At 50.9% G+C, this 23268-nt stretch overlaps 1 protein-coding gene across 7 annotated transcripts; it reads right to left on the bottom strand.

Annotated features, from left to right (window-relative positions):
* On the bottom strand, positions 1 to 22479 carry PPCDC (phosphopantothenoylcysteine decarboxylase). Of its 7 annotated transcripts, none has more exons than XR_012837402.1 (8): positions 22346 to 22479; positions 21028 to 21194; positions 15899 to 15994; positions 13742 to 13870; positions 11541 to 11709; positions 10094 to 10163; positions 5765 to 6988; positions 100 to 5687 (listed from the first exon to the last, which is right to left on the bottom strand). XR_012837402.1 is itself a non-coding variant. In XM_075764283.1 (6 exons), exons 2-6 carry the CDS (start codon positions 21178 to 21180, stop codon positions 6903 to 6905), a joined length of 633 nt encoding a protein of 210 aa, XP_075620398.1. In that variant the 5' UTR covers positions 21181 to 21194; positions 22346 to 22479; the 3' UTR covers positions 5710 to 6902. The 7 variants fall into 7 exon arrangements, 1 of the variants encoding a protein (XP_075620398.1); XR_012837401.1 differs by lacking the exon at positions 10094 to 10163 and having other exon boundaries at positions 119 to 3356; positions 5608 to 5687; XR_012837400.1 differs by lacking the exon at positions 10094 to 10163 and having other exon boundaries at positions 102 to 5687.
* Positions 22480 to 23268: the final 789 nt, after the last annotated feature.

Raw genomic sequence — 23268 nt, 5'->3', positions numbered from 1 at the left:
ACCGCTAGCGAGGAGCCGGCAGCATCGCTGCTCTTCATGGCTGAACACTTCCACGTCAGCCCGATGCCAGCGCCTCTCCGCACCACCAGCGCGTTGGGTCTCGGCCACCCCTCGCCTCTTTTTGGTTTTGGAGAAAGAAAACACTCCCTCGGCACCAGACTGGGAAACTCTTTCAACCCTTAGCGACTGAGTTTTATCTTCAACAAAAATGGCTTTTATTGAGGTGCTCGATCCGGAGAGGGGGTGGATCTCCGGCAGGGAGCGGGTACCCCCCAAAACCCACGGCGGCAGGGATGCTCGGCGCTCCCCGGCTTCCGTCCTCTCGGAGCCCCCGCGGCGGCACCAACCCCACCCGCCCCAGGGAGGAATTTATGAACAGAGAGCGGGGTAGGGGGAAAAATAGACCAAAGCCAAGAAAACCTGCCCAGACAGGGAAGTGAAAGCCCCAAAGATAGCTCTCCCACTCTTTCACATCGGGGCTTTCAGTAATCACAGATGATTTCACTTCTCCTTCACCCCTCCGCCTGTTCCTCCGTTGGTGGGTTTTGGTTCCTCTCCGCTCCCCCGCCACCTTCCCCCTTTCGAGGCTGAGCCTTCAAACCGCTTCAGCTTTTATTTCCAGTTTCTAAAACCGCAGGTTCTCATGTCCCGCGTTGGTCTCTGCCCGGCTCCTGAGCCGCCGTCCCCTCCGAGGAGCTGGGGACACGGTGGGGATGGGGGATGATGCTGCAGCCCTGCCAGGATCTCTTCCCCCCTGCCGCGGTCCGGCTCGGATGGATGCTCCGGGAGAGGATGGATGCTGGGCAAGAGGAGGAAGAAAGGGCTGAGAAATAAGAAGCAGAGCAGAAGGTCGAGCTCTCTTTCTCCATGGCTTTTTCCCAGATCTTTGACTTCCAATAAACCCCCAATAAATAGAACTGGTTTATCTTTTTTTTTTTTTTTTTTTTTTTCAAAGACTCAGCGAACAAAGCTGGCGCTGGAGGGAAGCGTGGGGCTTTGTTCTGCTTTTGGTAATTTTAGTGCTGAAGCATGCAAACGCTGGCGAAGGGTCAATATTGACTTTCTGCTGAAGCAACCGGCGGGGCTCGTTGACTGGAGGCGTACGGGTGCTCCAGCTCCGGCCGCACCCTGCCTGCACCCTGCCTGCACCCTGCCCGCACCCTGCCCGCACAGCAGGAGCTTTTGCCCTCTCTGTGAAAATCCTTCCATTTAAAAGCAATTTCGTATGAACGCAAAAATATCACAGGGAATAACATCCCATCCCCGGGGGCACCTATAGAGCCAGACCTGCCCCGGGGATGTGCAGGATCAGGGGTTTCACCGCTGACCACGTTCCCCGGGGGATGCTGCGAGGGCAGGGTGCAGGCAGGAGCTCCCTGCCTTCGGGCAGGACCAGGTTACCCCTGAGCGGAGCAAGGGGCAGAGCTCTGCCCGCACCTCGGCACCGCCATCCTGTAGCCGAGGGTGAGATTTCGCTGCCGCGTTTTGCTGCCTTTATAAAGGGGCCGCGTTTGCCGGGTTGGGACGTGTTTGCACAGGGCTTGATGTACGCGAGGGCAGCGGGAACCTGCCCGCAGTCAGCCGTCGGGTCAGGGCTTTCCCCACCACCCGCATCGTCGTCGTCGCAGCGTCAGCTTCCCCCTCCACGCGTCTGGCAGGCACACGGCGCCGGGTGGCAGAGCGAGGGGACGAAGGGACGATGCTTTTCTCGCTCGTGCAAGAGTTCGCAGCAATCCGGGGCTGCTCCCCTGCGGGCTGAGATCGCTTCCAGACCCCACGCCGGCTCCTTATCCTCGGAGAAGCGGTGCAGCGGGCCGGAGGGCGGCTGCAACCCCAGGAGGGTCTGCGGAGCACCGTCAGCACCGTGCAAACGCAACAGCTTGGGTTATAAATTATTTCCCGTTACAAAGCTCGGCTGACCCGTGCCCGGGGGGTTGGGGGCTTTGCCTGAGGCCGGCCCGCGACTGCAGAGCTGCAGCAGATTTGGGGGACGAGAGGCCGGGCAAAGCGAGCTGGGCTTTCCTGCAGCGCGGCTGGGCGAGTTCCAGCTATTTTTTCAGGCACGTGTTACCATTTTTGCCCCTTTTTACGCCTGATCCCCCTCCCGAGGCTTCTGCCAGCCACAGGCTGGGCTCTCTACCGGCCACATTCCTTTGGGTTGACGTGGCTTTTCTTTCTTCCCTCATCCTTATCACGCTCGGGTTCGTGAATCATATTTCTCCAAAGCTATAAACCACCCAAGCGACCCGCGTAAATCAAGTGAGACAAAAAAACCAGAGCCAGGGGTTCGGGCTGCTTCGGGGGTACGGCTCTCCTGGGGAAAGGCTCTTCCAGGAGCCATGCAAAAATAAATCCCTTTTATAAAGCTTTTATTGCTGTGCTTGTGTCCCCGCCAAGGCCACGCATTCTGCTTTCCCTTCTCTGGCGGGGCGGCACGCTGCCTGTCCCGGCACGCTCGCCCGCGGCACCGCAGGGAGGATATGTGTGTGTGTGGGGGGGGATTTTTTGGCTACTTCTGTCGGCAGGGCTGGTGCCCGGGGGGTTGAGCAGGTCCCTGGGCAGCCGGGAGCTGGCACCGGTCACCGGTAACTTGCTGGAGGCTGCTCGCCATCGGACCGGGGGGTAGGAGCACCCCCCCAGACTGGGGTGTCTTTGCAATCGCAGTCGATGGAGCCCGATTTTATGAGTCCCCACGGCAGAGCCCATCCCTCTGCACTCCCTCCAGCCAGCCTGCGGTCAGGAGCGGATTGATTTTTATCTTAACTGCGATGACTACACGCCTAAAAGTCACCTTTACTCTTCATCTCCCTGGCCAGCGCGAAGGCTTTCTGCTGGTTCTCTCCCCTTTATCCTGTTGTTTTCTCCCCAGAGAGTCAGAAAATTGAGGTACAATGCCAAAGCCAGGATTCCCAGAGAAACAAATCCCAGTCTCCATCTGAAGCACAACGTGACATCCCAAGACCAAAACCCCAAACAGGGTGAGACCTAGCAGGGAACCGTCCCGATCCGCTTATTCCTCTCCCCCCTCGGTGCATCTCCGAGCATCCTCACCCCCTGCCTGACTCCCAACAAGCCCAGAAACCCTGAGCAGCACAACCCCCGGGGGGGGGGAGCGGAATTCAAGCTTCTAATTAAGCTCAATTACTCCTGAAAACAATTTTTAAACTATCCGGCGAGGTTGCTGGCCAAGGCAAGAACGCTGCACCTGCAAGTTTTAATTGCAAGGTTGTCACCGCCGAAGCCAAGCTATCGGCGTGGTTGGTGCCAAGGAGTCTGTGCCGAGCGGTGCCGGGTCCTTCGGCACCGTCCTTATCGCAAGCCGGGGCGGCTCGGCTGCTTTCTGACGCCGGGAAGGTCTGGAGAAGGAGGAAAAAATGATGCAGATGAAAAGCAAAACCACGAGGGAAGAGGTTGGGACTGCTGTGATCCCTTCGCATCCCTTCACATCTCTTCCTCTGGCTCTGCCTGCAGCAGAAATACCCGATGCCCACGGCGAGGGTGGGGGGGATATTTTTAATTCTGCCAGAGCAGGGAAAACCCACCGGTACGAGCACCCCCAAGTTCTCACTTTGCCACCACCAGCTCGTCACCCCTTGGCAGCCACCGCCCTCTCCCAGGACCCGGCCCCGCTGCGGTTGGGGAAAAGAAAAAAAAAACCAAACAACCAAACCCAACAAAAAACACATCACGTTTCCTGCCGCCCCGCGCTTTCGAAGATACGAAGCAGGCAGCGTCCCCGCTCGCCGGGCGGCCGGCAGCAACGCCGAGAGGTGAGAACCCCGCCGCCCGGTTCGCTGCAGGCAGGTGTCAAATCCGGAGCTGCTGGGGTGCGAAGCCGCCGCACGCAGAGTCTCAAAACCAAGGAGACGTGACTGCTTAAAAGTCTAAAAGCGGGGAGGTTTTCTCACTTGTTTTTTTGGGTTTTTTTTTGTTTAATTTGAGTTTTTTTCTGCAATCTGTTCCGCGCTCAAAGCCAGATCATCCGGATGCAAAGCGGCATCACGGCATCTCCGTCCTCCTGCAGGATCTGACGAAGCCAAGCGGGAAAGGGATCGCGTGGAATTTGGGATGGGGTGGGGAGAAAAGGATGCTCAGAGTCACGTCCGAGCTGAGGCAAAGCTGGGTCTAAGAGCAGGAAAGGACGAGGGCTGAGCTTTTGTTTATCGCTCCCATCCAGTGCTGAGAGAAACAGTTTTAAGCAAGCATGAATGAAATTGCAACGCAGCAGGTTTCACGGGGATGCTGCCTCGGTCATCTGAGAGTTTCATGGGAAAGCGAAACGAAAAATCGGCGCGCGGCTTAAAAAGAAGAGCTGAAGGGAAAGGAAAAATAGCGCAGGCAGCATCTCGGGCCTCCTCCGCAAACCCAAAACACACGCAGAACTGCGAGGGACGGAGATGTCGGTCTGTCTGCCTCGAGGAAGTCATCGCTCCACGGCTCTTCCTGACCCGGGGGGTTAGCCGGAGCCTCGTCGTCCCGGTCCGGCTGCCGGCACCTATTTTCTGAGCCGGCCCAAACCCCTGTTTTTTAACACAAAGTCCCCTCCTAAAGCCGAACGACTCGTGCGAGGGCGGACAGGGTTTCCCCCCGGTTCTCTTTCTGCCGCTTTTCCACGGCAAGCAGGCAGGGAAGCGTTCCTGCCCGCAGGCTGCCTGCATCTACCTCGCCCTGGGTGGGGACGCGTGCCTGCGTTTGGGGTGGAAGCTGCTTTTGCTTCAGCCCTCTGCCTCCGAAAAAGGAACGTTAACTGTTTCTTTTATTTGCCCTGAAGGAAAGGTGGTTCAGGCACGGGGTTTATCCCAACCTGTAACACTATCGTGACCCGCTTCCAATTAGAAATCGCAGCAATTATGCAGATTATTTAGCAGCAGGATTAGCGTAGCTGTTTCTGCAGGACGGATGAGGCGGACCGGGAGCGGTGTCCTCCACGGAGGAGTTTTCTTCACGGGTTTTTCGGCCACCGTGAAGCGCTCCCCTCATTCCCGCCATACGTTTCTATTGCTGCCCTATATATTTGCAGGGCAAAGAATTAACTCCTTTTATTCAGGGATCTGCAAGTTCTTCGCAAGCCTTAATTTAAGCCTCTAGACAAGGCTGAGAGGCAAATCTGCCGTCTCAGCAGTTTCTTGCTGCTCACCGAGACTGACGCTACGATGCCAACCAGCCGACCTGGGCACTATCAGGCGACCCGGCATAAATTCCGGCTCTAGAAAAGCCGCGTTACCTCTTTTCTGCTGAATTATCAGAGCTTACGCCTTGCGGCAAGTGCCAGGAGAAGCCAGACGCTACCTGCCAACGTTTCCGGAGCGGCTTAAGGCTGCAAACCAGATTTGTAACAGATGAACACTCTTATCAAGGACACGGTGTTTCGGCCTGCTACGAGGAACCTTATTGTCAGATTTTCTGCATTGCCAAGTCACGGAGGAAGGATAAGCAACTGCAACCACAAAAGATATCCACGGCAGAGCCAAGAGGACAGCCCCAAGGTCAAGTTGCAACTGCCAGAACACATATTTCTCTGTAATATAAAGGAGAAACAACATTCCCTACAAAACTCATGGAAACCAAGAGGCACCTCTTCAATAAGCTTCAAGAACACAAGCTCACGCCACAAAGGCTTCGCTGGCAAAACGCTCACGCGAGGCTCCTTCTGACTTCATCCCCTGAAGCTCTGAATTCCTGGCTCTCTAGTAATGGAAAAGCCAGGAATGAGAAAGTTCAGAGGTTTCTATTTGTGGGGAATAGATAAGGAAAGCAAACATACCCCAATAACCTTTTCCCTCGTGCGCAGCAGTCTGAAGGTTGCCCCCATAGGCAGGATGCACGTTCTGTACCGAAGGCCTTAAATTTGACTGGGTCTGGTTAAAAATAAACTCTCGGGGTCAGCAACGCTCCGATACAGCGACGTGTTGGACAGCCCCAGTTTGCTCCCGCTCCCCTCGGGACTGGGATCCAAGGAAAGGCTGGACTGGGGGAGGGGGGGAGCCCTGGTCGGTCTGGCCCACGGGGTCAGAGGATTTCCCAATTTTTTCATGCCAGTTGGTTAATTTTCAAGCCGAAAAGGACCGTCACAGGCAAAGTTTGACTTCACTCTCTTGGGAAACACCCAACCCAGCTTTCTGCGAGGGCCCAGCCTGCCGATTTCCTGACTGGAGCACCCAGCTGGACAGGCGTCAGTTTGGTTCACAGTTGACGTCTGCATCCCTACCCAGTCAACAGATACAAAAGGGCAAAGGCTAAGCTGCTTTCAGTCCATTTTTTCCCCATTTCTGATAAAAAATGGCATGCAGACGCAATGATTTAGCAATGATGTTAGGTGCAACCCCCTTCCAGAACAGCTACAAGAGGCAATTCTTCAGGGACAGAACGAAAAGCTCTTTTTTTATTAAGTTCCTTGGAAGGGAAATGCTTTTTGGACAGTGACTCCCGCTGCAAAGGTGAAGCCGGCACAGCTACAGACCAGGTTTTGGAGAGTAGGGATGTCCCCACACCGACAGGCTGGAAGGGGCCGGTTTTATCCCCATCACCAGGAATTGCACAGCTCTTTCCTCTCTAGCAGCTCTTCAGGGAACCTCCGGACCTGAAATACTTTGGCCATTCCTTCTGCAGCCTCCTCAGAAAGGAGTGCAGGAGAAATACCAGGGGGGCGAGCGGCTTAGTGGAACGTTACTCTGCGAGATACCGCAGTTTTCCCACACTAAAGCGGCGTGTTCTTGGCTTCGGTTTCTGAAAATCTGCAGTGACGTGCCACGTTTCAGTTTGGCACCAGCTGGAAGACAACCGTTTCAGATGAAGGGCATGCTGTAGGTATGCACGCCATCTCAACTCAGCTTCCTGTTGTTTTTTAATCTTCAAATCATCGTGGCGGAGGGGCAAAGAAACACAATTTATGTGCCAAACCATCAGCTCTGTGTTGGCAAGTCCCGTTCTTCGAGAATCCTTTTCACGCTCTCCACAATAGTCCACACTTCTGCCATGGCACCTCGACCTGCGGGACAAGACCAAAACCGCACGGTGAAATCCAGATCCCACGGAGATGGCACGAGGCACGTGCTTCCCCTGTCCCACCTCCTCGCTTCTCCATGGAAAATGAGATGTACAACGGTGGTACGGCACTGCGAAGCTCCCCAAGGATCCCCACGTCTTTCCTCGTGACTCGCCCAACGGAAAACAACTGCGGAGGTCGGAGGAGCTGCTCAGTCCACCTGGTTCCGCAGGGGTTTTGTGGCGTGGCTGAATGCCGTCAGGGAGGAGAGCGAGAAGAGCGTTCGCACTCGCTTAGCTTGGCTCGTAACTCAGAAGTCTACGCAGGAGCACAAGCTCCTTAGTCAAATGGAGAGAGGCAGGAAACCTCAAAAGGCAACTCGTATGACCTAAGCAAGCACCTCACGTACTGAATCATCTCCAGAGGTGTCTAACCCTGACGTCTAACCCTTGACTGCACAGGGAGTTACTATCTCAGCTCACACTGCCCTGGGGGCCAGCGTGGAACAGTGCCCCAAAAAGCGCGTGGGTAGTAAAATACCCTATTGCACCTCCTTTCTCCAGCGTAAACACTGTGGGTGTTCAGTGTCTTTTTGAAATGGCCTTTGCCTATAAAAAAAAAAAAAAGACTTGCCGAATTCACACCATGCCCATGACTCTGCAGATAGACCCACGTTAGAGAAAGTTGCCCTGGACTCACACCAGCTTGAATCTGGGGAGTAATTCTTGGAGAAGACCGAGTGCTGGACAGAACAAAATTTAAAAGCTTTTCTTTTTGGACTGGTTAGTTGCCAGAAGAACATGTGATCTACACGGTGCTGTGGCTTTCCTCTGAAATACTTTAACCTTAAAATTCTGAACCTAAGTTTAAAGAGAAAAAAACCCAGCGGCCTCTAAAGGACAGCAACAACGAGAGACAGAGGGGAAGGGGAAAGGCCATCCTGACCAGCAGGGAGAGGTGCTCTCCGTGGGCAGAGCACAGCTCTGAATCTGCCCAGACCCTCAGTTTTCCAGTACAGATGAGCCACTTGAGCCTTGTCTGGGTGGATGTATATAACTGGATATAACTGAGGATTTGCCTTGAAGAACGATACTTTTGGAAGGTCAAAAAAACCTGGGTTTCCCCGCAAAGTAAAGCTCGTTCTCCACTACGCCTTTTTCAGGCCTGTAAATCCCAGGAGTCCGAAGCATCTTATGGACAAGCCGCAGGCAGATTTGGGCCCTTCTGACCACCTAACCTCAAGGAGAGGAGCTGCAGCTGACAGGTCCTGCTAAACAAGAGAAATTCCCCGACTGCTTCGGCACGGTTTGGCAGCGCTACACCCTTCGAGAACATTTCCAAGGCCTGCCTTTGTCCTCCACCACCCAACTTCCTCAACATCTCTGGCAATTCACAGCTGGATTTTTAGGTTTAGCAGAGCAAAATCTTGCTAAGCAGCCTGTCTTACAGAACAGCTCATATCTACAGGTAGAAATCTTCCAGTGTGCCAGGCTCTAGAAATCCAGCCAAGGATGATGAAGATACTAGCAGTTTGGAAACGTTTTCACAAAGGGAAATTGCTGTGGGGCCACGTGTGGTACAGTGCCTCTCAAAGCTCTCTTTATGTCATGGCACATGGATATCATCAAGGCCAACAGCCGGTAGCTTATATGTAACTATCCAATCAGGGAAACATTTTAATTGTCAACTCAATTTAATTTGTTATTTCAACTCTCTTTTAGCTGTACTCTATGTCTAAAAAACACACATTTACTAAGGAAGAAAAATTAATCAGGTAAAGCTTGTAATGCAGAAATACAACGGCAGTCAGGATCCGGCCCACTTCAGGTGAGACCAGCCACACGAGTGGAGGAAGATAAACCTCTTTTACAGCAAGACAAACCACAATTTCAACAGACAAAACTGGTGCAAACTGAATCTCTTTTCTTCTGCACCAGATGTGTGAGCTTTGCTACCCGCTGGATGAAACCCACAAAACTGAAATTGGTGTGGAAGAAGAGGCCTTGGGGTGAAAGGCCTGAAAAAAGGGGGGAAGAGAGGAAAAAACAAAAAAAAGTCAGTGGTGGAGACTGTCTTGGGTCTTCAGAGACCTTGAGTCCGTTACTGCTGTGCTGGTTTTGGCTGGGGTACTGTTAATTTTCTCCGTAGTAGCTAGTACGGGGCTGTGTTTTGGGCTTGTGCTGAAAACAGTGTTGATAACGCAGGGGTGTTTTCAGTCCTGCTGAGCAGCGCTTACACAGAGCCAAGGCCTTTGCTGCTCCTCACCCCACCAGCGAGTAGGCTGGGGGTGCACAAGGAGTTGGAGGGGACACAGCTGGGACAGCTGACCCCAACTGACCAAAAGGATATTCCATACCGTATGACATCATGCTCAGTAATAAAACTAGGGGGGAGGTTGGGGAGAACGCTGCTCAGGGACTGGCTGGGCATCGTTCAGTTGGTGGTGAGCGATTGTTTTCATTTGGATCACTTGTCTTTCCTGGGTTTTAATTCTCTCCCTCTGTTATTTTCCTTTCCATTACCCTTTATAACTATTATTTTATTTCAATTATTAAACTGTCTTTATCTCAACTCACGAGTTTTCTCACTTTTACCCTCCCAATTCTCCCCCCCATCCCACTGCGGGGCAGCGGGCGACCGGCTGCGCGGTGCTTAGTTGCCGGCTGGAGTTAAACCACGACAACTTTGCCATCACTTTCCTACATACTGCCAGGAAAATCCTGGCGTCTGCCAACAGGAAAATCTTGTTGTGAATTGACTCACAAACACAAGCGGAGCCGAGTCAGATGTAGCTACTACTGCCCCAGCTGCCTCTACCATCCCTCTCCTACAAGCTCCTTCAGGAGCTTGTTCTCACAGCAGAGACTGAATACGAAGCAGCTCCCAAACGACTGCTGGTGTAATGAGGTAACTCCCGATCAACGCTGGTTTCCTTTGCCTTTCTGAGCTACAAACCACAGCGATTCACACGCTGCCTCTGACGTGGCTCGCACAGCCCTGTCGCAAGGGTGGCAAAGCCCCCAGGAAAGGGGCAGGGCCGAGCGGCAGAAGGTAGGAATTGCGTTCGCCATCCAACTCTAATCCGTTTGTGCTGGTGAGTCAACTCACGTGGCCCTTTTGCATCCCCGACTGTGAAACAGGGGTGACAACAACCCAGCTCTGCCTCAGGCGCAGGAACCTGCAAGAATAAGCACATTACCCATTAGGAGGTACTCAGCTGCTTACTACAGGAGCAGAGATCCTATACACATACTAAAAGAGACGAAGAGGAAAAAAATCAAGGACAAAGAAGCTACGCCAGATGGCCTTTCCACTTCTGCCAAGACGTCTGCGCAGAATGACCTCTTTTGGGTGTTTTCGCTTAACGTTATTACAAGTACGTAAGAAATTTGATGTAATCAGGTCTAAAATTCCCAGCGGAAGCACGATTGTCCAGGAGAATTCAACCGATGCCTGAGTTACTTGACTACACTTACCCATCTGTAAATATTTCTCAGTCTTCGGCTCCAAAAAAAATATTCTCTGAAGCACTGCATCTACCTAAGAATTCAGAAACTAAGCCAGCCCTAAAATTTAACCATGAAGAATATTTTTAACATTCTGTCTTCGCTACAGACTGTTTATTGAACTCTCTGACAGAGCGGTTAAAATCCTGCTAGAGTTGGGGTTGTTAAACAAAAGTACGAGTATGCTACTGTGCAGGGAATTACACGTTCACTGTTAGGGGTAGAAGCAGGTGACATTTTACGGACAATTTGTCCAAGAAAATGTAGATAAAAAAGCGAATGCATTCATGCAAATTGCTTGTATAAAAATCCTCCTCAAAACCTCCCAAAAGTCAAAATACCTCCATTTAAAGCAGCTCCTAAAATACAAATGAGACCGTTTTAGTAGTATTTCTTAGCGTTGCACGTTAAGTCTTTTGAAACCGAGCATGACAACTTTCCCTACCTCCTGCCTTTGCTTCACAGACAAGTCTGGAGTCAAAACCCCAAATCAAAACTCCATTGGGAAGTTGAAAAGTAACCCAGGCAACAAACAAACAACAACAAATATTAAATGCGCATCCAGCTACACCCTCAGCCACGTCTGCAAAGCGCTTATTCTCACTGTCTGCTCTTGGGAGTAAGATATTATCCCTATGTTAGAGATGAGGAACTGAGGCATGATGAAAACAGCCCACAGTCACTGTAGAGGGCAAGGTCAGGACACCCAAATCCCAGGCTGATAACGCTCACCGCAAAGCCTTCCTTCTCTTTGATCTGCTCGTTTCTTGAATGGGTATTTCTTTTAAATATCAGGCGTATCTAACGGCTCATTTGAAAGCTGAGCTTGGATGGTCTCTTAAGACTATTTAAAAATTAATGAACAAGAATAATAGATATCAGCTAGCAGAGGGCAAAGCTTCAGTTTGTTTGTATAAACCCTGGCAGCGAGCACCTACTCCCCGCAGTCCAACATCTTGAAGGCCACACGGCAAAAGAATGCACGTCCCTTCGGGATAAGGGCAGCACTCGTGCAGGAAAACAGGCAGAAGACACGCAGGAGGACTGACCTTCATCCCCACACACTAGTTTCTTCACCACACAGGGGATCTCTGTGTAGCCAAAGCCTTTCAGCCGCTCCACCTGCTGAGCTGTGATGGGATGTTCCCACATGGCCGTGTTCATCGCTGGGCAGAAGAGCAGGGGTTTGCTCAGATCCCAAGCACGGATGACACAAGTCTGCAAGAGAAGCCAAGAGGTTCAGCTCCAAGATGAGCTGTCCTTCCTCACCCCTTCTCATCACTTTGCTGCACAGAAGCGCTTTCCCAGCCTGGGTATCATTAGAGGGCAAAAGCCTCAATCTGTCAGCGCAGCCGGACTAACCCACAGACAGATCCACCAGGCTTGCTATTAATTCAGATTACATGCCAGCAAAGCTCATCTCTGACAGGCAAGAAAGATGAGGGATGCTACCAAGAGGATAGATCCCATCCTACTCCGGCTTGGGGCCAAGCAAGCAGCCCAATCGCTGGAGCAAACCAAGCTGGAACATCGTGCATGCAGACTGCCAGCCCATGTGGGAGACCGAGAGAAGCCGAGGGGTGGCCACAGATCGTATCAGCTAAAGAGAAATCCCCAGGCAACGCTTCAGATAAGCCAGCTGTAGAGCTAAACGCAACACGCTGGCAAGCGAGTCTCTTTTGAAATGATATGCCAACTGGATCCGTAACTCCTCGCAAGGGAAGCGCCGCTGCTTCCAGGATACAAACAGAGGATAACACAAACACATTTGGGCTGTTGCAGAAGGTGCTGGCAGATTACAAACCATCTAGCAGCTCCTGCGTGCTATGGGGAATCCTATCTGACTCCTCAGTAACACAGAGCTTCCAGATAACCCAGTATCACCTCTCCTTAAAAAGATAAATGCTGGTTGCTCTTAACGTGACGCTCATCAGTTTTCCTAGGCCTAGCAGCATTTAAATCACGCAAAGGGAGCTTGCCGGGTAGCAACAGGTCCCTGGTGCGGGGTCTCTGCTCAGATCACAGAGTACTTACGAGAACTCTGCCCATCCTTTTTTATGCCCTGTGACTTGAACCCTTCCCAGCACAGGAAAGTCTGCTAGAATCTGTTCTAACTTGCCAACCAGCACCTCCAGCATTTGTTTTCCTTTGCTGGAGCTACCTCTGCCCTCCACGCAGGCTCTCCAAAAAGACTGGCAAGACTTTGTGAAAGCCACGTGTCCCTAACATCCCTCCTGAGCTCTTCCCTCTGCTACCACCATCACACCTATAGTACCAAGGAGACCCAGAAGGACAAGACATGGTTTGTCCCTCCCGCAGCTCCTTTGGGCTCCTCTCCGATCCCCAGCGATCCGCTCCTACAAATGAGGGCTGGTTTTTGTTCATTTATACGCACTCCCTCTTACCTGAACAGCTAAGTTGGTTACATAGAGCTGATGCGCTGCCCTCCGTTTCTAGTTCTAGCCTCCTTGCATTACTGAAGGGTGATGCACCATAGCAACATTGCAGACCCGCAGCTTCCTGGCAGATCTTTTGGGTGGTTAATGCTTACGACTTCTCCTAACGCCTGGGCACAAAGTATTCGGCCCCGCTGAAGTTCCCCGTCACCGAACAGAGAAGCACACTCTCTTCTAATACAATTTCTGATCAGCCTTTGAGCCAGAGAACCTTTGACACCAGAAAAAACAAGCCTGAACAAGCAAAAATCCCCTATAACTGAAACTGGAAGGTGAGCGTGAGCGTGTTTGAATTTCTGTGCTATGTAGTTAGGTGAGGGAGGAGGTGAGGTAGCAGGAAGTAAACAGTTTTATCTGATCTCACAGGTGTCTTTCCAGATCGCATCTAAAAAATGCAGAGAGGAACTCAAAAGCGAGTGCAAGTGTGTATGCGCACGCGCATGTGTGTACACATGCATGACGGAGAGAGGGCGGAGGTGGAAAGAGAGAAATACTGCCCATTGAGAAAAAGCAGGAAAGGTCCAAAGCAGGGACTGGGAAATAACGGAAAAGACTGACAGAGCCGAGGAGTGGAAAGGGATGTAGGTGAGGGAAGGAAAAAACCAACTGTTTGGGAAGGAATAGGGGAACCATACCGGAGGGGGAGAGAGAGACAAGCATGAGAAGGGGGAGCAGAACATGCAAATCTCACTGTTCTCGATGCTGCAGAAGCATAAGAGTTTCCATGAAAGAAAGGTCAGACAGTCTAATGCTGGGAGGCGCGAGAACTCTCAGGCAGAGCTCTGGTCACTCACCAGCAGGTTGTCACAGATGCCGTTCGCGAGCTTTGCCAGCGTGTTTGCATCAAGAGGTGCCACCAACATGAGGTCAGCCCACCGCCTGAGCTCGATGTGCAGGACCGGGTCCGAACGACCTTTCCACAGCTGTGGATGAGACAAGGCGCAGATTAACGAACGCTCGCAACGAACGCTGCGAACAACTGGCACTTTATCAATCCCACATTAGTAACCACCATGTAAACTTAAGGGGAGAGAATTACTCTCACACCAAGCGAGATCTGACAGCGTGGGGAATCACAGACTGGAGCCACAGTGCTCATGTTTCTGATTTCCACCTCTTCCAGCGAAGGCCGTGTTGCAGCTACGTTAGGAAGCACAATTAATGGACGGCACCAACGTGCTTGGTGCTCTACAAACGCGTATCCTTTCCCCACAAAGACAACAATTCACACGTCCAACAGCCTCCTCACGTCCTCCTTCACACGTCCTCAATTCACAGGAAAGAGCTTTCTCCGTCCAATTCCCACTCACATCATCCCTCAGCTTCAGAACTGTTCCCAAGAGCTCCCACAACACGTAGCATATCTCAAGGGAGTCCTGGTCTTTTCTTAAGAGGGCAGTTTAACCGGGAAAGTGTCAAGAGAAGCAGCAAACAGCATCAGGTGCTTAATCCCCAGAGGACACAGGCAACCACAGGCCAGGAAGAGGTTCATCAGGGCCACAAACTGTTCCTTCTCTGAGTCACTGGAAACCACAACAAAAAGACAGCATCCGGAAAGCTGGCGCTCCCTGACACCTTTCCCAGCTCCTCCGCTCACTTCTATTTTTCTTTTTTTTCTAGAAGCACTGAACAATGTAGTTTTATTTTCAGAGTAAAATCTCTCAGAAAGAGATGCCGAGCAGATTTATTTCCTACCCTTCTGTCAGAACAGCGTCTTATAAGGGCTCTGTGCCTGCTTTCCAGTGTGCTCAAAGCCTGACCTGCACATCTTCTATCGCCCCACCGAGGGTTCCCCAGAAATAACTGCCTGGAGCTGTCACACCCCAGGACCCAGTAGATCTCCACCAATCTCCCAGACCAGCCAGAAAGCTTCCGGGCCATTGCCATTAGCTCAGTGAGGCTCACGTGCGAGTGCATTGGCAAGAGTCCTGGTAAACAGTAGATCACCTCATACTCGGATCGGTACTGCAAAGTAGAGATAAAATGTATAGAAAAACAAATGTTGATGTTTATACAATGAACTTGTTCGTACTCAGGGACTCTCAAAGCACGTCGGCAAAACTGTAGTCAAGAGCAAAAGCCACTTTACAGGGTCTAGAGACGTTCACAGCCCTGACAATCGAGCTATCCCTTACTGGAACTGTTCTGTGTACGCGCGCAAGCGCAGACGCAGACAAACACCACTTCCACCAGGAGAACCTCTCTAACTCCCAGCCACCTATCACACTGGTGCACGACATCTCCAGGTACTGGCCTTGCTCTGCACCAGGGTGGCCCTACCAGCACAAGGGGACCCAGTCAGACACCAGGCTGAGTTTTAAAGCAGCGTGGGCAGCGCTGTGAATGTCAGCGATGGCTGTAGATTCCGAACACATAGCATTAAGGAGAATTAAGCTGTTGCCTTTGTGACAAGTATGACTCATGACAAGCACCAAACACCCTCACCGCGACTCTGCAGTGGCTTTACTTGACATTTCCTGACGCTCCTTTCAGAGCTGCGGATAGCAGTTGAGCCCAGGGAGGTGACAGACCACTTCTACCTTCATTGCCTGATGCAAATCTGCTAGAGCAGTACAAAATCCTCTGGTACAGTCAGGGCAGCCTTTCTTTTCTTCCTCATTTACAGCACAGTTGCAACCACGTTCTTTGAAAGCAACATTCCAAAGCGTACACTACTAGAACAAAGCAGCGAGTCTTGGCCCCAGATTAAAAAATAAATGAATGTGGTCTTGTGCAAAGAAAGTTAGAGGAACACTTCTATTTGCTGTTCAGCACTTGAACGACTAAGTGAATCTTCCAGGGAGCCTGCTTTTTTTTTTGTCCTCTGAAGCATGACACATTGGCCCTCTGGAAGTAGAAGGCATGAGTGCATGACAGAACTACTTGAATTACAAAACATGTGGCTAGTAGGGACAGAAGTCCCTGCAGTCTCCAGAGGAAGAACAACTCACCTGCCATTCATCTTCATCGCTGTAGAGGGTGACAGGAATCTCCTGGGCACGGTAGAAATGCTTTGCTCGCTCAGTAGTGACCACTTTCACTTCGAGCTAATCAGAAAAGAAAGAGAAATAGTTAGACAAACTTGACAAACTAGGTAGAGGAGGAGGGCTAGAGTGACAAAGATTTTGGCAGCTGTGTGGATTCTCAGAGGACTTTTCCCTACTGTGCACATGTGCGTAACTGCACCTATTCACAGCTGAAAGACCAGGCCACGGGAGCCAAAGACTCAGTTCGTGCCACCCTAAAACGGGAAGGTGATTAGTCATCACATGCCAAAAACGTTCACGTGGCCAGTTCACAGTAGGGACAGCAGAGAGGACAGAGCAGGTCAGAATGAGATGCAGTTCGACACAGAAGAGACAACAAGAAGCAGCAAACCAAAACTCCGTGAAAGATGCCCTTTAATCTCAAAAGACGCTTGCCAAAGGGAGTAGGGGAGCATCTTGCTTCAGGGGATTCCCTTAATCGCAGCACAGAGGAGTGCTGAGGGGCGTCATGCCTGCACGGCACTTGCAGGATCACTCTTCCCACACTCGGAGCCAAGAGTGCTGAGCGATCAGAAGTCCTGCCGAGGGACTAGCTGGCGCTCAGCACCACCAGCGCAAAGCAAGCCCACCTCTGCTGCACAAGGCTTCACAAGAGAGCGGCTTTGGAAGACAAAGTACGATTTCTTGGTCGAATGGACCATGTTGTGCACCTCTCTCTGTCTCTTTCTGCCCCTGTCTGTCTCTCTCGGTGACCTCCTGGTGACAAAGGTGGGGAGGGAGCACAGCTACGTTTACAGCACAGAGTTTCTCTGCAGCCAGTACAACAAACCAGTGGTTTCCACCAAGGAAAGAGAGCCTGGGTGAAAGTATACAAACGTTCTCTCCAAAACCTTAGATAAACCCGCCTGCCTTGTTGAAAGCTAGCGGAACCTTCAGTTATACCATGTATACTGGGAAAATCCTGTCGTGTCTCTTGGACGTTTGTTTGACATGCACAGTTACGAGGTGCTAGGAAGCCCTACGACGTGAGAGCCTTTCATTTCCTCCTGCAGAAATCTTAACAAGTGGAAAACGGGGTTTGCCCCTGGTTTCTACGTGTCACACGAGCTGTGGCTCTGACAAATGTTGCAAACAGCTGCCTGCCACACGCAGCGAAGCAGAGATGCTCTGCACACAGCGGGATCAGTCGCAAAGCAGAGCCAGGATGCGCAACCGTACTTCCGTCTGCAATTCCTCCCAAGGATGGGCCTTAAAACCAGGCAGTAGACAGGCCCACGCAAAGAGGGAGCGCTCCAAAAAGCCTGGTAATGTGGAAGATGCACCTCAGGCCACCGATTACAGTGAAAAATAACTCTTTTCCTGGTTATTGGCCATTTTCAACCACTGTCACAGTGCAACAGAGAGATGTGGAGAAACCAGCCTCACCAACAGCTCCTTCCTGCTAGAAAAGTGTGACCCGAGGTACAAAACTGCTGAAGCACTCAGTCTGCACGCTCCTGCTGAAAACCTCCAACCTCCAAGAAGCTATCTTCAACAGCAGCGGTCGAAGTGACAAAACATGTTAACCTATCTCCCTAACACTATCTATTTGACTGGGAACGGAGCAGCGTTGATTATCTGCACCCTACGTGAACCAGAATAACAGCTGGGAGCAGTGGAAAATCCCAGCCTTAGCTTATCATGGTCTTTAGTAATTTTTCCCTGTTTTCCAAAGAAAGAGTAACGGGAAAATATAGCTGCACATAACACCGGTATTTGGTACTATATGTTTGGTTTTTTGCCTCTTCTAAATGTCTGCTCTTTTTCAAGCGAGCCTAACTCGGAATCCCAGCCGCGCTTCTAGTGCTTTCGAGTGTGAAGATCGTATTCACAGCAATCAACCGTATTGTTTCCATATTACCCTCGCCTCACAGGAAGCTGTCTGGAGCCAAGCAGCGACACCCACAAAGGTGCTAACGCTGCTTTCTGCTGTGCCACTGCCTTCAGTGAGGTGTTCGCCTCGCAGTCTGCAAGATACTCTTTATTTGGTGATTCTAAAATAAGCAAGGTGAGGTTTAAAGGGGACCGTCTGCTCTCTGCAATGGTACCGGTAGGCCAGGTCTGTGCTAAAAGTTTTCAGCAGTAATGTTTGTTAGTGGTATTCTTACTTTACAGTTAGCCATAATGCTGTAAGGATTTTTAGATGATATAACTCTACCTCATGACATATTTTGTCACTTGCTACTTCAATCATGTCATTATTCAAAATTTTCTAGTCTAGACAAGAAATACCCCTCTAAGGCTAAAGGATACACAAAAATCCCCAAAAGACACTCTGATTTTTTAGATTTATTTTTTTAAGATAGTTTCATAACCATCTCCGGTCTTTAAAAAATACTTATTTCTTCAAAGCATAAGCCCAGGAACAGGGAATAGCTGGCTATCGAGTACTGCATCCAACCCACTACACACTAGAGCACACCAAACAGATATGTTCAAGGACTCTGAGTGGTGGCGACTCCACCATTCCCCCAAGAAACTCTATTAGTTAAATATTCTCCCTAATTAAGGTTTTCTGCTGGGGTGGGCTCCTGGATCCCTTGTTCTGAGCAAGTCCTTCAAGTCCCTCCAGCTACGTTGGAAAGAGATCAGTGTTCTCAAGATCACTTTAGCCTACATCGTTTTTTCCTTCTATTTACCTGGCAGACCCTCTGTTTGCCTGTGGTTATATCTCTGCTTGAACAGTAAAGTCTGTCTAGCCACACTCAAACTTTACAGGAGACGGTTTAGACTAGTTAGAGCGCTTTTACTTGGACCAGTTAAGCCAATCCTCCAGAACAGACTTTACTGCCAAACTGCTCTCCCGTGTTCACGCAGTGTCGCTCGTCTCTGTTAGAGGATTCTCCTGCCACAGCCGTTTCTGCTTGGGGTAAGGGGGTGTGTATGGATTTTTTTTTTCCCCTAACTTTCTCAGCTTTGACAGCAAAATCTTTACAAACAGACTGAGCTTCCGTCACAACTGCCGCAGAAGAGAATGAGTAGTTCCTCTGCTAAATGGCACCTACAAGCTGACATAGAGGCTACCCAGCAGGAGCGCGATGAAATGACGTGACGTAAACCTAGAAGTCCAGATAACATCCTGTAGCTTCAAGAGCGATACATTTCACCAACACAAAAGTTGGCCGTTTCCTTTCTTTACGACTTAACCAATATCCTGCCAATGTGATTTTTGTTATCGTATTCCTGCAGGGCCATTCAAAAATCCTAGGAATCGGCCTGAGACAACACGTGTGAGCATAGCGCAACCACGAGAGTTACCCACAGCATCCTGACGAGACACTACAGTGCTGTCTCCCCACAACACCAGGTGCAAGGGTAATAACCTGAAAGGCGTAAACTGACGCCGTCCAAATTTCCTAGTTCTTCAAAGAGGTTAAACAAAAGGCAAGAAGATGTAGTTGTAGCCATTATCACCCTCAAGGAGGTGTTAAGGTTTAACGAGTGCAAAAATCACACTGCCAAGTTGTCCACCGAAGACCATCTTGGCAAAAACATAAATTTAAACTAACCACTGTGGTTTCAAGCCTCTGATCACATCTCCTTTGGTATCAAAGCCTTCCTCTGCTCCTGCCCTGCTTCCACCGACGGCTTTTGAAAGTTCTGTTCCCTCCATAAAGAAATTGATGCGACAGGCTTGTGCAGGACTTAATAAACTCAATGGAAAAGTTACACTGACTCAGCGGGCTCTAGATCAGGCCTTGAAATCACAACAGGAACGAGTAAATACATAATTTTAATTAACAAATTAAGTACCAGGATTGGATACTTCACTTTTTATGCAACAAAAGCCTAAAACCAGTGGGTGCAAAGCCTGCAACAGATGTCACAGCACCTCTGGGACTTCACGGGGCATTCAGGTCCGGCAAACAGCAGTTTTTAACTACGAATCAAACGCTCAGAGAGAAAGAACGCGTTTGATCTAGATTCCTACATCGGGCCATCGGCATTCTTCCTGTCACCCTGCAGAGAAGGGTGTCCCAAGCACCGAGAGCAAAGGAAAAGAGACAACAGCGACGTCAATCTGAGACAGAGGATTAGAGGAGGCGTATCCCGCATCCCTCGCTGACAAGAAAACAAGGTCTTGTCGCCCCCTCTGCCTTGGCATCGTTTGTCCCTGGCCCTCTCACTCCAGGTTAGGACCTTTGGCCTCACTAATCACCTCAGGTCAAGTACTAAATTAACCCAGGCCCCTCTTTGCAACCCACAACGGCAGCCTAACTGGCAGAACAAATGCCCAACAGCTCGCCGCATCTTCGGTAGCCTTTCCGGCTTGGATATCAACATCAGCCAGATAGTTCAGAGTTACTCAGGGATTGCACACTGCTCCAAAACATTTGCTTCATTTCTTAAAAGCTAAAGGTTTTCTATGTTTTCCTCTAATTTCATTCTACTAGCACGTTTCCCTCCCTGACTGTAGTCACTAGTGGCCTCTGCTGGACACCTCTGTTACTCCAGACAATAAACTAGCTTAAAAAAAGAAAAAAAAGCAGAGACATATATAGCAGTTTGTACTTTCTATTTTTACAAGGTCTGGTTTCCTTTTGTTGGTCAGACAGTAGTGTCCATCTTTGCTAACTCCACATCTCACCTATGAAAACCCTCAGGGTCCTCATTAGAGATTTCAAGTTCCGGACAGCATCTTCTGTGTCTGTAGCCAGATCTGATAATTTGACCGACAAGGGCATAACCCAGAAAAGAAAAATCACAAGACAAGGACCTATTCAATCACTTTTTTGAAAATAAAGCAAGCTGAACTGAACAATGCTAATTTCTTATTCCAGAATCTAAATGTCTGCCTATGGAAATATCCAGGAACAGTTATTGCCCTCAAAACCTAGTTTAAAGCTAACTGTTAAGTATAAAGAAGTACAAAATGACAGGAAAAGGTATTCCTCAATTTTTAAAAACAAGAGGATCCCTCCCCCAACAAATTTTCAAAACTAAAGGGCTCAAAGCCAGAAGAAACTTTTCCACAGAAGCCATCAAATCTCTGCTAGTAATGAGAAACAGGCTAACACCAACTTCACGAGACTTCTACCAATAGATTTACTCACCCCAGGGATTTTCAACAATTCAGCGATGAGGAGAGGCAGCTTCAGGGCAGCCACGCTGCCAGTCACACCCACCAGGACACGGAACGTTTTCTGCGGCACCGACGAGCTCTTTTCTGCAGGAAACTCTGGTTCTGGTGGGGAGAAGGGCTCCATGCTCCGATCAAACTCTAAAAGCACAGAAAAATAAAGCTGCTCGACTAACGGTGCCTCCAAGCCAGGCTAGCACAGCAGGGCTCCGGCATCAACGTATTCCCGAGAGCGCGGATTTAAGCCTGGACTATACAGGACCCGGAGTAATCCAGTCTGAGGACGAGCAATCCACAAGCACAACAGTGGTCTACTCCCCCCATTTAATTACAATTTTCTCTTGGGTAAGGGTAAACAGAAAGCTGAAACCTGCACAGGGAGGCCACAAAAGTGTTCTGGTAAAGCCCACAGCCCCCAAAACAAAGATATCCTCTCACACATTGAACACAGTCCAGCAATTACAATAAACGCATCTTTGACGCTGCTGGGAAGACAAGCAACCCCCAGCTAAGCTGGTCTCCCTTCACGCTCTCTGGTGAGTAATAAATACGGGGAAATATTTTAATAATTAAAAATTTGGGGGCCCTGAAGTAAAGCATTATCACCTTCCTTCCTGTTGTATTGCTACGTCTTTACAGCAGCGCTCAAAATTACTCCCTAGTAGACGGGAGAAAAATTCTGAATAACGAACAAGACGCAGAACACAACCGCCACTGAGCGACAACACCTTCTCAGGGACACGACAGTCACGACCGCTCGCTGGGATAAGAGTACGTGATCAGCTTGAGCTTCTACGCGCTGATTAGCAAGAGTAATTAGAGGCGAGGAAATCCAGCACGCGTATTGGCTAGGCGATCTCAACGCTGCTGCAACGCTTTACGTGTTTAGCTACAGCCAATTAAAATTAAGCTAATGCCGCCACAGCAAGGAAAACATCAGCTTCCCTAATGATTACTAAACGACAATTAATTCGCTGAAGCATCCGCATCTTAACACCCAGGGAACAAGACATGAGGCGTTTTTACGAGGCAGCTTTCAAAAAAGGAATATTAGTGATAAAACAAAAGCATGATGTTGTTCTGGGCCGTGTTTTCCTCTTACTCAAACGCAGCTCTGGGGAATCAGCTAAGCAGCCATTAGAAACAAGCAGTTTACGAGCCCACTTAGTTATTTTATTGCCTTTCTAACTCCGCGGTTACGCAGAAAACAGCTTCAAAAGGCCGCCGAAGCAGAGAACGGGACCGAGAAACCCCGGGGATCTCCAAAACGTAAGAAAGCAAGGTTTCTATACCGGTAGAGACACGACGGAGGTCAGGAGAACGATAATCCCTGAGCTCAAGCCTCGGTGACCGCAGGGGCCGGGCCGCGGCCTGCTCCCGCAAAGGCCTCGACCCGCCTCGCCGCCGGCCGTCGCCCAGCAACGGGGACGTGACCCCTCCGCGCCCCGGAAGGCGAAGGGCACTGTGGGAAATACCCCCCTCTGCCCAGCGCTGATTGGCTCTGGTCGCGCATGCGCGCTGCGGCGGGCGGCCCTGTAGGCGGTGGCATGGCGGCTCCCCAGCCAGGCGCGCTGGGTTCGGCCGGCTCCGCGGCCGGCTCCGCTACCGGCACCTCAAGCGCTGCCAGGCAGCCCGAGAGCGGCTCGCAGGCCTCGCATCAGCGGGGTGCTCGCTCCCCCCCGGCACCCCAGTAACAGCCGCTGCACGGCGCTACGCCAAGGCAGGCCTGGAAGGGCGGGCGGCTCCTCAGGAAGCTGTTGGGGGGTGTGTGTGGTGGCAGGGGCTGGGTACCGCAGAGGGCGACGGAAAACTCGCTGCGAGGGGACAAACACTGCGGGGGGGGACAGGGTAGAGAAGGGGAGGGTGGCCCACGGGTGCGTGGCCGCTGGTGGATCCCCACAAGAGGCGGCAGGGCCTGGAGGGGAATAAGTTCCCTGGTGGGTGGGGGTAACGCTCCCCTGGCAGGGGGCAAACCGCTCGTTTCTTGTCAGCACAGCACCGCACCGCACCTCCGGGGCGGATCTTTCCCGAGATGCTCAGGCAAGAGGCAGAGAGCTCTCCCTCCCCACCTCTGCGACATAAAAATCAACAGCAGGACCTGGCTGAAACCGTGGAGCCCGGCAGTAAAACCTCACCCGGCCAGAGAAACACCCGAGCATCAGCTCTTCGATCGCAACCAGTCCCCGCAGGTTAAAAATAAGCGTGGTGAGAGCGG

This window comes from Balearica regulorum, chromosome 12, assembly GCF_011004875.1.
Source record: "Balearica regulorum gibbericeps isolate bBalReg1 chromosome 12, bBalReg1.pri, whole genome shotgun sequence".
NCBI classification, from domain to species: Eukaryota; Metazoa; Chordata; class Aves; order Gruiformes; family Gruidae; genus Balearica; species Balearica regulorum.
Note: the sequence above shows the minus strand (reverse complement) of the source record. Positions and strands in the feature narration are given on the sequence as shown.

Coding starts and splice junctions, on each gene's coding strand:
- PPCDC (XM_075764283.1), bottom strand. CDS start 21,180: ATGGAGCCCTTCTCCCCACCAGAACCAGAGTTTCCTGCAGAAAAGAGC. Junction 15,995..21,027: donor AATTGTTGAAAATCCCTGGG/GTGAGTAAATCT, acceptor TTTTCTGATTAG/CTCGAAGTGAAAGTGGTCAC. Junction 13,871..15,898: donor GCGATGAAGATGAATGGCAG/GTGAGTTGTTCT, acceptor TCTCATCCACAG/CTGTGGAAAGGTCGTTCGGA.